Source organism: Rhagoletis zephyria, unplaced genomic scaffold (genome assembly GCF_001687245.7).
Source record: "Rhagoletis zephyria isolate East Lansing unplaced genomic scaffold, Rhagoletis_zephyria_1.1 Rzeph_scaffold_06072, whole genome shotgun sequence".
In the NCBI taxonomy this organism is placed as follows: Eukaryota; Metazoa; Arthropoda; class Insecta; order Diptera; family Tephritidae; genus Rhagoletis; species Rhagoletis zephyria.
In genome coordinates, this window is record NW_016163155.1 from 24,393 (window position 1) to 38,141 (window position 13,749).

Sequence of the window (13,749 nt, forward strand, 5' to 3'; positions counted from 1 at the left end):
ATTTTTACTAGTAACTATTTGCGAGTAAGAAAAACAGCTGATGGCATGATGCTTAATGCAGTTCACATTAACAAATGAATTGTTTTTGGTGCTTTTAGGCCGAGGCCACGCAATGAGCGGCACAGCGGCGAGCGGCTGAGCGGCATAAAATAAAGGGCCAATTTACACGACGACTTTTCACCCTGCGTTTTCGGCACGTTCCCTTTCAAAAAAGTCTTCTAAACTCCTCGTGTAATTACACGATGACTTTTTCTTTGCGGCATCTCTTTGAAATTTAAGCGTCAAATTTTCTTTAGTCAACTCCTTCGTCCTCAGTTTTAAAGCGGAGAGAATCGTGAACTCAAAGTAAAAATACGAAAAATTGAATTCCATAAAAGCGAAACGTCAAAGAACCCCTCGATTTCCCTGCACTTCTTGGCTACAAGCTCGACACGCATGACTTTCCACCCAGGGTGAAAAGTCATTGTGTAAATTGGCTGTAAAACATATGAAATACTATTGAAGTGGCCACGCATTTCGGCGGCGCAATACAGTAATGCCGCCTGCGTGGCGTCGACAGGTAGTTGAAAACATTATTTTTGGGGTATTATGACACTCTGCAGCAAAGGTACGATGTGTAGAATGTATAATACAAATAAAAATAAAATCATAATAATACTCACCGATATTTTCGACGGCTGCTGCTATATTCTTCATCGTCGCTTTCGTCTTCATCCTTCTGGTTTATTGATGAACTACTCCTTTCTGGTACAGTTAGGGTAACAGAACCGCAACTATCATCGTTTATCTATGAGAAAATACGTAGTCATTAATAACTCCGCGGATTCCTTATTTGAGTATCTGTCTAAGGAGTGTTAAATTAAATGGCTATGTCCGAAAATTCGTGTTCGTACGAATTGCTAATTTCAAATTTGTTTTTTTTTTTTTTCGATTCACACGAAAGCAGGAATACGCTCCTGTAAATAAAAAATGCTCAGGCCGAATAAAACTTTCTTTTTTTGCTGCTTATTTCTGAGTACTTAAGTGTGAATGTAAGATAAATAAATTTTTTGGAACATGGCACACTTTTCTTATACGTTCGTTTTCCCCTCCTCTACAATCGCATACAAAATAATGCAAGTACCTGCCTGCAAACTACTATCTACTCGTTCACTAGATGATTTGCCACTGTCCCTAATTGATGTAGTATTTATTGTGGTGCCAGATTTCGAAGGTAGGTTATTGTAGCCGTCGCCTTTGATATTGCGGATATTCGATATTTTCGAATTCTCTGCCATTTGTGTGTATGTACTATGAATACATATGTACTATGCTTATTTACGTATGTATTTGTATGTAACTCAATTAGTTCACTTTTAAATAAAAATTGTTTTAATTAAATTAAATTAGCCAGAAGAGGCAGCAATATTCTCGATCCGTCGCTGTTAATAAACTGATGTCGAAATTAAAAATGAACTTCACCAAGCCAGTGACTTTGTTTAATTGCAATATTTGTATATTTTAGTTAATAGGCAGGAATTATTGGAGCGCAAATGTGAGCGAACGAGAAAGCACAATTAAAGATGGAATGTTGTGAAAATTGTCAGCTTAATGTAGTGTACTTATATTTACTTATTTATACTTAAATATATGTATATATATATGCCTAATATTTATATACCTAATATTTACTTTTAGTTTGATTTAAAAAAAAAAAATATATATATCTATATATTAGTTATGAGCTGCCCACCAAAAACTTTTCCTTTTCTGGTAAGCCAAGCTCAGGTTCCGACTAAAATCAAAAAAAAAGAAAGGAAAAGTTGTTTCTTATAGCGGTCGACAATCGGCAGGCAATGGCAAACCTCCGAGTGTATTTCTGCAATGAAAAACAGCTCCTCATAAAAATACAATCGCCGTTCGGAGTCGACATAAAACTGTAGGTTCCTCCCATTTGTGTGACAACATCAAGGCGCAATGCACAAATCGGAGGAGAAACTCGGCCAAAAACCACCTTATTGTGTAAGCGCCAATCTATTATTATTAAAGTACTTAGTAGGTTTATAAATAATAAACGGTTCCTGGAAACGAAAAATAATCTGTTATTTTTGCTTTTTTTTATTTTAGGAATTGACAATGTAATGAAATGCTTCGTAATTTTCGGGAATTTTTGAAAAATTTTCAAGATGTTCTCCGGAACTTTTCAAGATTTTTGTGTCTTACTTTCCCTTATATTTTTCTGGATCTTTTGAGATTTTTTAGGGCTTTTCAGGGTTTCGAGACTATTGAAGTATTTGTGGGACTTTTCAGGACTACTTCGGGAGTTCCCATGATTACTTTTCTAGGTAAAACGTCGTTTCACCCCTTCTCACGTGTGAACTTGAGCGAGGTTGAGGGATAATCACAAAACCTCCGTAACCGTGCGTGAATGAAACTTTTGGTTGCGTAAACGTGCGTTAGATTTCAATCACACAATATTCACATATGAGTATTTTTAACCAAAACAATCTCGTAAATTTACTGTTTAATTTTGAACTAAAGTTTGAGTGAAAATATTATTTGCCTGGGGAGTTACTTTCTAGACATTGTGTAATGCGGCAAGGGCATTTATTTTTTTCCATTCATATTGAAGGCATTCTATGATATTCATACAATTGTTGCATATCGGTATTTTGTTAAGCTAAACTAGTATTTTATGAAATGTAATGTAAATACATTTACTTAAAGTATTTAGCACACTTCGACGCCTGCAAACTATACCATGCTAAGTCACCTTAGACTTAGTCAGACTTAGCGCATAGTATGGTTTGGAGGCCTCGACTTAATGGACGTAAATATATTCAACTCGGTATTTAATACCTAAATGCTTTGTACTTAATATTTACCGTTCAACTGCTTGATTAAAAGATTAAACAGAATACATATTTGAAATTTTTCTACAAAAAACTAAACGTTCCAGCAGCTGTTGACAAAACATGAAAAAAAGGTATCCCATGAGGAGTCGTCATGACATAACAGCCAATTCAGTACCCATGTTCCTAGTGGGTATATGTACTATGTATGGAATTGCGACTGTGTAGTTAAAGGTGGCGATCTATACCAAAATTTGGGGCATATTTTTAGGCTAACACGCTAAAGAACGGTAGAACAAATTCATGATAAACGTTAGCATATAAGTATATCGTCCTATTTTATTGTACCTTAGTGAAGGAAATACGCATTTTTTCTTACATTTTCTACAGACTGATATCTAGAGACGATATGAGGCTAAAGTATAAATGGAACGATTTGTATAAAAAAGTAGGTAAATATATTTTTAAGCTTCTGAGTAAATTTTGCTTTATTGAAATCTGCGTTCTTGGTTTTGCTTTATGCAGCATCGGACACAAATTGAATGCTAAAACGAATAATTTGTATGCAAACTTTGTAGTCGTAAACATGTACATAAGTAGGTATGTACATATGTATGTGTGTCAATAATCACGATAATTTGCAGCTTTTTTTTTTTTGGTACAAGTACGTAGGTATTTATGTACATACCCTGCAAAAAATGCGACTAATCCGGGATGACTCCGGGAGCAATGGCAAAGGAACATGCGACTAATACCACTTTTGATCTCGTTATATCTGAATGAACTGCTCCCAAACGGGTATAAAAAGGACTAGTCACTTTTAAAAATAAAAAATAAAAATAAAAATTTGCTTCAACACTAATTCGAACCGAGGTTCTCAGTTTTGTTAAGCGAATACTGTCTCTGGGTGCCAACGCCGCACATAAACTTTATTGAGTTAGTGCGTACATACATATATGTATATCGTCGGTGATACTGCAAAACGTTCTATGTCACTTATTACCTCTGGTGTTAAATTGATCTGTTATCTGTATCTGATCGCTTCGGGCAACCGTCCATCTTCATCAGCCAAAACGGTAGACAGTTTTCTCATTCGTTTATTAGGGTGTAACGATTTGCAGATGCATTCCGGTGCATCCGGACCATCTAAGTGTCGTTAATAGTACCCAATAGAGCTGAGTCGGGGACTAATTGATCTTCAATTATACCCGTAAGGGATGAGTCGGGGACTAATTGATCTCCCATATGAGACATGTTGCGACTAATTAATGCCCAATTGTACCCCATTGAAAGTAATCTCGGAATAGTCTCCCTAGAGATTAGTCGCACAATTTTTTGCAGAGTACATATGTATGTATGTATGTACATATGTTTGCATATGTATTTATTTTTATTGTCCGGCTTATGGCTATTTCAAGCGTTAACACGAATCCGCCAATTGTTAAGTAAATTGTCAAAAGCAAAAATAATGATGTCAAACTGGGTTTAATAAAGGTCTCATCATGGCATCTAAATACATATGTATTAGGGTGCCCATCGAAAATGCATTTTTTTTTTGGAAATTTCAAGACTCTACCCGCTAATTTTGTTCGTTTTTATGAGAAATATTATCGCCTATTTTTATGGATTTTTTAAAGGTCATTTGGAGGTCGCGACATGTTGATTTAAGTCAGAAAATAGGATATTGTAGATTTATGAGTTTTTGAATGACTATTTTTCATTAGATTTCGAAGATCCAATATGATCTGAGAGGAGGATATATAGGCCTTTAAAATGGTATATACTAATCTATTGTCGGACTAGGCCTGTTGGGATTTTCTATCGGGCAAATTAAAAAAAAGATCCATATTTCTCCTAATTTTTTAAAATTTCACCATCGATAATTTCTACAATTGCAAAATATGGAGTACTATATAAAATTAAATCCATTTTCAAATAAACTGATACCTTATTTATTGCAATCGCACAAAAATTGTCGAATTTAGGCGACTTTTCTTAAATACGGCCTTGAATTTATGTGTGTATGTACAGGAATTTCCATTTTTTTTTTGGCAGTGTGGCTAAGGAATTCATCACAATTTTTTAAAAATTCATATATGCAATCGCTATTTAGCAAAAAAGTGTTTTTTCAAGAAATTTTAGGAAAATGGGGGTGGCACCGACCACTTATATAATATATGCGTATCTCAAAAACTACTTGACCGATCTCGACCAAATTACGGGGTAGGGTCTTGAAATTTCCAAAAAAAGCTTTTTCGATGGGCACCCTAATATGTATATACATGTACATACATACATAGGTGCAAAAATATCGTTACCTTAATATGGAAAGCCCTTTTCTAGTATCCCATTGTGCACAAAGCAAACATTTTTCAAATTTTTTCCTCCAGGGGATATACAAACTTTTCCGAAAAATTCTTTCTAAGGTTTGAATAAAAGGTGAATAAATTTTGACTTCAAATTGATATCCAATATTTTCTCAAGTGGAAAAATCAGACTGTTTTGCATACAAAAAGTGTGCCGTTTTGATTGAGAATGCATTGGGTCTCCAATTGAGGCGTTTTTGAGAAATATTATTCCAAACTTCCGACCGAAATTAACATAACACAGTCTTTTACCCAGGCGACGACTTGTAAAAGTCGAATTTTATTATTTTCATATGTATTTACCTACGAATGTACATATGTACATATGTATGTAGGTATAAATTTAATTACTCTTTAATGTTTTGTGTGAGTTTATAAGCAATAAATTTTGTTTAATTACAAATTGACAACCTTTTGAAGCTTTAATACTTTGCTTTTACTTTTTATGCGGGCAGTTAAGAAATAAAAATGTGTATATATATACATACATACATATATTTATTATTGCTTATTTTGTGTTCTTTTTTTCACCTGATGTCAGACACAGACGTCATTTTTTACGATCAACAGTGATTACAGAGGCTTCATAACCTGTTGTACATACATACATACACAGTAAATATGTCTGTATCAATGTATGTACATATTTATGTAGTTTTGCTTATTTAAGTTAGCGTGCAATGCAACATCCTCACTTGGAAGAAAGCCATATCAGAAACCAAACAATATTGATAAAAATACCAAAAAATAAATAAATAAAAAAGCGCACAGTGAATTATACATATGTACTAGTATCGCCCAGTCGTCGAAATTCGAATTTTTTTTTCATACACTTTTGAATTTTGCTTGTCACCAATATTGACTCCTTTATGCGAATGACGATTTCGAAGTCCACCACTAAAAGTTAGCGAATTTACAAAGAAATTTAAAACCAAATAGACCGAGAAAGGAACCTGGATTTTCATTTATTTGTATGTATGTATAGATGAGATGCCCACTGACTACTATGTTAAACATATACATACCAATTCAGACTGTAAATACGTTTTTCGATTATATTGGTCTGATAGCCTCTTGGAAGGTTAAAAACTAAATTGCCAACATCTACATAAACTCCGCTTTCTTTTCATCAGAATCGGTAAAGGTTAAGAAAATACCTCGAAAGGTGTACAACAAAATATAATATTTCACACGGAGTTTCATCATCAAGATTGGGCCAAAGCTCAGGTGTATCAAATTCCATTACCTTATCGCAGGTGGTTGCACAGATAAGCGATGTGAAAAGTTCAGTTTGTATGGGACGTGCCTCGCCCTTTTTCCAAAATCTATCACTATTCGCCCTAAGTACGTTATTTGTAGAATAAATAGCTGTGTCAACTTTCAGGACGTTAGTATGCGATGTGAAAAGTTCAGTTTTTATGGGAGGTTCGACGCCCCCTTTCCCATTATTTACCACCTTTCGCCTTAAGTTCGTTATTGATAGCATAAATAGCATAAGCAGTTCAAGATGTATGCGATATGGTATTTTCAGTTTGTATGGGCGGGGGACGTGCTACCGCCCTTTTCCAATATCTACCACTTTTTGTGAAATCTCAGAATGTTAGCATAAGCGGTTCCATGGATACGCGATATGAGAAGCTCAGTTTGTATGGGAGGTGCCACGCCCCCTATTCCACAACCTGCCATTTTTCGGCACAAGTAGGGTATTTACAATTTATCCATCCGTGCTAAATTTCGGTTCCCCATCGGAATTGTTTTTAGAGATATACACCACATTTTCACATTTTAGTCTGGCGATTAACATTTCTGGATTAGAGGTAGTTATATCCTTTAAATCGGTGTATCGAACAAACGGTGTCCTCAAAAAAGGGAGTTCAAAATTTTCTTGTGGCGTATTTACATATATAGAAGAAGATATTGACATTAACGTTATCGGCTAAGGAGTGATTACAAAAGTTTAACAAATGTACCGGTAAAAATACTATATATGAATGTATGTATGTACATACATAAGCATGTACGAATGTAATGGCCCGTTTACATACAACTTTGGCGTTGCGTTGGCGCTGGAATCACTTTGGTAATGTGGAGACTTTCATATACATAAATGCATGCCCAAAAAACATTTAAGTTTGAGCTCAACTTAAGGTTAAGTTTAGAACTAAGGTATTTCTCAAATCTCCAACGTTTTTTTCCAACAGTACCTCAACAAAAAGGGCATTTTTCTTTGTATGAAAAAAGGACTGTTTATCGAGTTGAGAAAATGCTAGTTCTCAACTTGAACTCCAATGTAATTCTACAGTTGGTCTCAAACATATCATTGAAATACTGAAATTGAAATAGTAAAGTACATTATGCCTTTTTGATTGAGACGACATACATAGATGAATTTAAAAATTAATCTTTCATTTTATTACTCCTTTCGTATTATGTAGTTAATCAATATCGTATGATAATAATTTACTTCACAGTACATACAGTCCGACAGTAATTTTGCCACTTGATTCACTGCGCGTTTTATTTTCTTTCAAGATTTTTTAAGGATACTTTGAAGATTATTTACTTTTTATTGGGAATTTTCCCCTTTATATAGCTTTCGTTTTTTACTGTATAATTAAAAATTCGTTTCTCTATCACATTTTATGTATCTGCGCGTCGGTTAGAGATGAGTTGAAGAATTATGTTGGATATCAACTTAAGAACTATAAACTAAATGGACAAATGCCCAGAAATAAGGGAACGCAAAAAACTACATTTCGTGCCCAGAAAGCTTGCTAAAGTCTAATGGTTATTTCGTTTCTACTAGAGATGGGCGTGGGATATCGGGACCCGCGGGACCCACGGTACTGATTTCAAATTGGCTGGGATGGGCGGTATCGCGAAGGTCTGTGAAGTTTTGCGGGCGGGACGGGACCAAAATCCATTCCCGACACTCCCGATAAAACCGCAACCTCAGAAAATTCGAAAACCTTCCTTAAAAACGATGTGAGAAATTTTCACTTTTTATGTGTTATTGGGACGAAAATGAACAGCAAAGCAAAAAAAAATAATCGGAAGATGTCAGATCTTTCATTTTTTTTTTTTTTATTATTTAAAATTAATTTGAAAGACATGCGAATTTTTCTTAATAATAGATTTCGGGGCCCACGGGATCCGCGTTACAATTCTGAAAAAAGTCTGGATGGGCGGGTTCGGCTCTTAAAAATTGAATTTCGGGATGTGCGGGAAATATTTAGTCCCGTACCCATCTCTAGTTTCTACCAAAAAATGTCGCCTTTTGATTGTCTGTTTCTCTTTTTGTGTTCGATTCTAAATTAAAGGCAAACATGCCTTTTTACAGGGCTGAGTGTAATATCAACCACATTTTGCACCGGAGTAGGGCAACATTTTTTGGAAGAAACGAAATCACCATAAATGAAAAAAGGTACCATAGGCGGATTCGTCGTTCTATTTAGTTCTAAACTAAAACGATGAATCCGCCTTAATAAGGCATGGTATCGATTTGTACTTACACTTTCGCCATGGCTGTCGCTCTTTTCCTCTTCGCTGAGAGCTTCTTGTTCCTGCATTTGGTATTTTAGGCGCAAAGCTTCGAGATCAACAGCATCGATGCCCATCGGCAATGATATAGAATTCCGCCGCAAGCTTCTACTCACTGGCTCGGCAGTAGCTAAAATTTCAGGAGACTCTGAGCAAGTTTCGTCGCCACCGACGAAGCCGTCGCCACTTTGAAGCCGCGAAAGTTCCGTGCATTTAGCCTCAAAATGGTTATCCTTTTCATCCACCTGTACAACGATGGTTAAATGAACATTGCGTTTCTCTGCGTTTGAGGGCCCCTGCCCATCAATGTCTTCCAACAATTGCTCTTTGCTTGCATTGCCACTGGTGGTCGGCGCTACGCTGATACTGGAGCTGCTGCTGGCATCATTGAGTCTGTCCATATAAGGGATACTACTTTCACTTTCAGTGCTTGATCGCCTCGCCGTCTGGCCATTTGTTAACAGGGATTGTCCTTGTTCCTCGTTACTCTTGCGCTGTTGCCATTTATCTTGTTCTCTTGATTTATCACTCATTTTAAAAGCTAGTCGACTTGCTCAGTTAAGTGTTAAGCGTAACTAATGCAATTTCATGCTGTAGAATGCACAACTATTTTCGCATAGCCATGTGTCAACGCTTTCATTAAAAATTCATTAACTACATACATATGTACATATATTTATGCATAGTACATAAACATGCCATATTTACATATGTATGTAGATATGTATGTACTCGTGTGTAGTAAGTACATATTCGTGGGCGTAGCCAGGTAGGGGCAGGGGGGTGCTCGAGCCCCCCCTAACTTTCAAATTTTCCTTATATATATATATATAAAATAGTACCCTGAAATGCCAGCTTAATAGGGTCGAACCGAATCTGTTTTATGTTATTGTTTACGAACATTCGTTTAGTTCGACAAATAAATAATAGTCATCCCTGGAAATTGGGAAATAGTCGAGAATCCAAGGATAATCGTTAACAGTAGCAATCCTCGTCGGTTGTCTTTAATCCTTGTCGAATCCATGTCTAATCTTTTGTACTTGCTTTAGCAATCCTTACTGCTTACTTTAGTAAGGAAAGGAAATGGATTCGACCGTGATTAGAAACAAGAGCCACTTACGAATAGTAACAGTTTTTGTTTTTTGAATTCCGAATTGTGTCGCTACTGTCTTTGTAATGTATCAAAATTTGTGCTACGCAGAAAAATTAAGTATCTCGCAACATGACCCGTTTTTATTCAGTTGATTTCAAGAATTGAAAAATTATAATGGACTGAAGTGTTGCCTGATATTCTCAAATAATAAATAACTGCGCTGGTCGTTTTAATTTTTTTAAATATTCGTTAATCCTCATTTGAGATAAATTATTTTTAATCTCTTCAATAACACAAATACCTTCCCGTAGAGACAAAGCTTTGGGTTTAAATTTTTTTACCCAAGCACAAATACAATTGAGGTTACGGGTTAATAAAATCCAATTCTGTTTTTATATTATTATTTGTAAACATTTCTTTGGTTCGCTGAACAAAAAAAGCCCAAGAAAAATTTATTTGGCCCAAGACACATTGAACAGATAGTAACAGAAGAGCAGCTGATTTGATTTTTTTTTTTAATTATTTGGTCTCTAAAATGTCAAATATTTATAATTTTTTCTCACAAAAATTCTAAATTGTTATAATATATGTGAAACCGTTTTCCACACAAAACAAACGTTTTAATATCAGCTTTTGGAACGTTCACCCAACTTAGCAGCACAAACGCTGATTACTGGGCCTTGCAAAGCATAGACAAATGCTTCGAGAAGCAAGCAAATTTACTAATCTTTTATCTTTTTCAATGTAAATTTTTTATTTTTCCTTTTTTTTTAGTTCTCATGGCACCCTTTGGTTTAAAAGAAGAAAAAAACAGAATAGTTTTTGACACTTTAGGTTCCAGAAGCAACAACAAAATACACGTAAATGTTTTTTTTTTTTTGCTCTAATGCTACTAAATAACTACCTAATTAATAAGCTTTGATTGAGCCAAATTTTCTTAAGCACTGCGAATTTCTTAAGAAATTTGATACGCTTTCTACTATGGTTTGCTAAAGTTTGTTTGTGAAGAGCACAAGACACCCTTGTTTTCAACAGAAATATGTGCCCTTCCATTATTTCGTTAGGAAAAAGTGAGACAGCAGGCTGTAAAGTGTCAGATGTCAAAACTCCTTGGACACTATTATTCGCACACACGAAATAATCGAAATTTATTTCTGGACATTTTTCTTAGAAGGTCAAGAAGAAGGTAGAATTAAGCTTGGAAAGCCTTGAATAAGCAAAATAAGAAGTTCCAAGCCAAAGCTTCAACTTTTCGGCCCTGATAATCACCAATACCTAAATTTTCGACGTTTCGCAAAGTTGTACTGTTATTTTGCATTTGATATACATTCGTTCAATTATTTTCGCGCTAAAGTGGCAGCTGTAACTTAAATTATTGCGTTCTTTACGTTTTCGTCATCAAAATATTGGCCAATGTAATTTCAGTTTTTGAAAAATAATTATTTCCGCGGTATTCTGGTTATGTGTGCGCACGGTGTAGAATTCGAAAACACTGTGAGTTGTTGCGGTCACTTGAATCAACGCTAGAAGCGCTCAGCTGGTAGCGGAGCGATTGTGAGCAGATTCTCAACGCCCGGCTTTTCACCAGCACACAACTGCAAATATGTACATATGTACGTATGTACATTAGACTGCGCCTTATTTTGCAACTCAGTGGGAAATTTAATATATTTTAATGGCACTTGATGTAGTTTTGTCCCCCGTTGTCAAAAATGGCTACACTGTTTTTAAACCTCTCCAACTTTTAAAGTTATTCAGGTCTTTCCTACGTAAAATTACCATTTCAGAAGTTGAATTTCATGTAGCACATTCAAATGCTAAAGTTGTAGAGAATTTGAGTCTCCATAACTTTTTTACGAACTTTATTTTTGTGCGACGCTTAGATCACGACCGGGAACTTACTAAACATAGCGATGTAAGGGAAGCGGCGTAAAATTCATCTCCGCATCACGTCAACCGGTACAGTACGATGGCCATTGTGCCGATGCGATTAAGGTCTTAAAATTATCGCATAGATGTCCCCCATTGAAAACAATGACCTTTTGAAAAATTCAACATGGCATCTGAAAATGTGGCATCTAGGCTAACCGGAAAATCGATTTTGCTTTACAACTTTTGTGCCACCAGAGAATCCGACGAGAAAATTCTCTACAACTTTGGCATTTAAATATGCTAAAAATGAAAAATGGCGAAAACTGTGACAATGTAAACATTTTTAGCACGTTTTGATAATTGTTTGCAATAACAAATGATTTTATTTAAAAGGCTTATATATAAAAAAAAAATGTGCGAAATTAAATTCTCTACAAATTTATATTTAATCGTTTTTTACGAAAAAATGCAAAGTAAGCTTGCAAATCTTAAGAAACCCAAAACAAACCTAAATTCCAAGATGGCGAAATATTCCCATATGAAAGTTAGGGGCAAGACTGTAGATTCATGGTCTACGTGTAAAATAAAAGTAAACTGCATTAAAAGTTCCAATTGTACAAATTTTTTCGCAGGGTACACTTANGTTCCAATTGTACAAATTTTTTCGCAGGGTACACTTATATGACAAAAAAGGAACATGGTTAGGGAGAGTCTTGCTTTCTAGCTTAAACAAATTTTTCTCCATACAACTAAGGCGCAGTCTAATGTACATACATACATAAAAATAAACACTTGAGCTCAGCACGAAAATTTGCGATAAAAGCTCAACTCGTATAACCCGCGCACAAGTGCCGGCATTGGCGATTCACCGAGTACATATAAACATGTGTGAAACCATGTATTTATGTATGTACACGTGTATGCTTGTATATAAAACTTCTTGTCAACTTGTAAATTAGGCAGGCGTGAAGATATCCATCCACCTCCTCATTTTGCAATATGAGTACATATTTACTGTGTTTGACAAAAATCTTTGGCAATGGATTCACTATTTGCTAATTATTAGCGAGCGTTCGCGTCAAAGCTGGTGCATACATCTGTATTTGTGTGTACATGTACATACATATGTATTTACATAGGTACGAATTTCACGGATCGCTGATAATTGGCACACTAAAGATTCTTTTGAGATAATATTTGTTGCCCCTTTCCGCTACTCTCTCTTATCTTAGCGTTAAAGCCGCTCGATAATGTTTATAGCAACACATGACTGCATTCGTAATCATGATTTACGAACATCACTGAAATAGTTAGCGATATTTTTGGAAGAGTTTGCTTAGGTCGCTGCGTATATGTGTACCTACATACATACATATGTATGTATGAAAGAACGTTGAGCTTCTGCTATATTACGCATACGCCTGGTATACCCCAGCTGAACGTGCATGGGCGCGGTGATCTGTACATATTTACATATCGTCGGTTGAAGTACAAAAGCTGTTGGCTCAATCCTTATCCATTCCTCCTGATATATACTAGCCAGAAATGCGATTGCTTTATAAAAAACGCAACCATTTTGAAATATGAGTGTTTTTACTCTCCAGAAAATAATTTATGCAACCTCACATACGCGGTTTTGCATTTTGTTGATACGCGCTTTTGTACTTTAAACGACGATATTTGCGTAAAGCAAGTAATTGTAGGTACTTAAAAAATAATATTCCGATGAATTGATAACCTTCCCCTTTTTTTTTGAAGTAGGTTAATAAGTAGCTTTGAAAGCAATACTTACCGTTATTGACTTTACTTTAGGACATTTTTTCTTTTCAGGATTATAACTACGACAAACCTAAATCGGAGTAAATGAAGTGAAAAATCGTAGCAAAATTAAATTCTGTAGTAGATTTTTATATGCCGGAATCCCGAACACTTTTCTACTCCCCGAAATCCCGGGATTACAGCTCCGGGATCCCGAGATTTTTACTGATTTAATTGCATAATCAGGCAAGTTCTAGATTATTCGGGGTGAAAGTGAAGTTGAAAACGA

At 35.4% G+C, this 13,749-nt stretch overlaps 1 protein-coding gene across 1 annotated transcript; it reads right to left on the reverse strand.

Annotated features, from left to right (window-relative positions):
- Positions 1-586: 586 nt before the first annotated feature.
- Positions 587-11,401, reverse strand: LOC108372836 (uncharacterized). Its single transcript, XM_017628618.1, has 4 exons — positions 11,106-11,401; positions 8,710-9,343; positions 663-787; positions 587-596 (listed from the first exon to the last, which is right to left on the reverse strand). Exons 2-4 carry the CDS (start codon positions 9,268-9,270, stop codon positions 587-589), a joined length of 696 nt encoding a protein of 231 aa, XP_017484107.1. The 5' UTR covers positions 9,271-9,343; positions 11,106-11,401.
- Between the last annotated feature and the right edge of the window lie 2,348 nt (positions 11,402-13,749).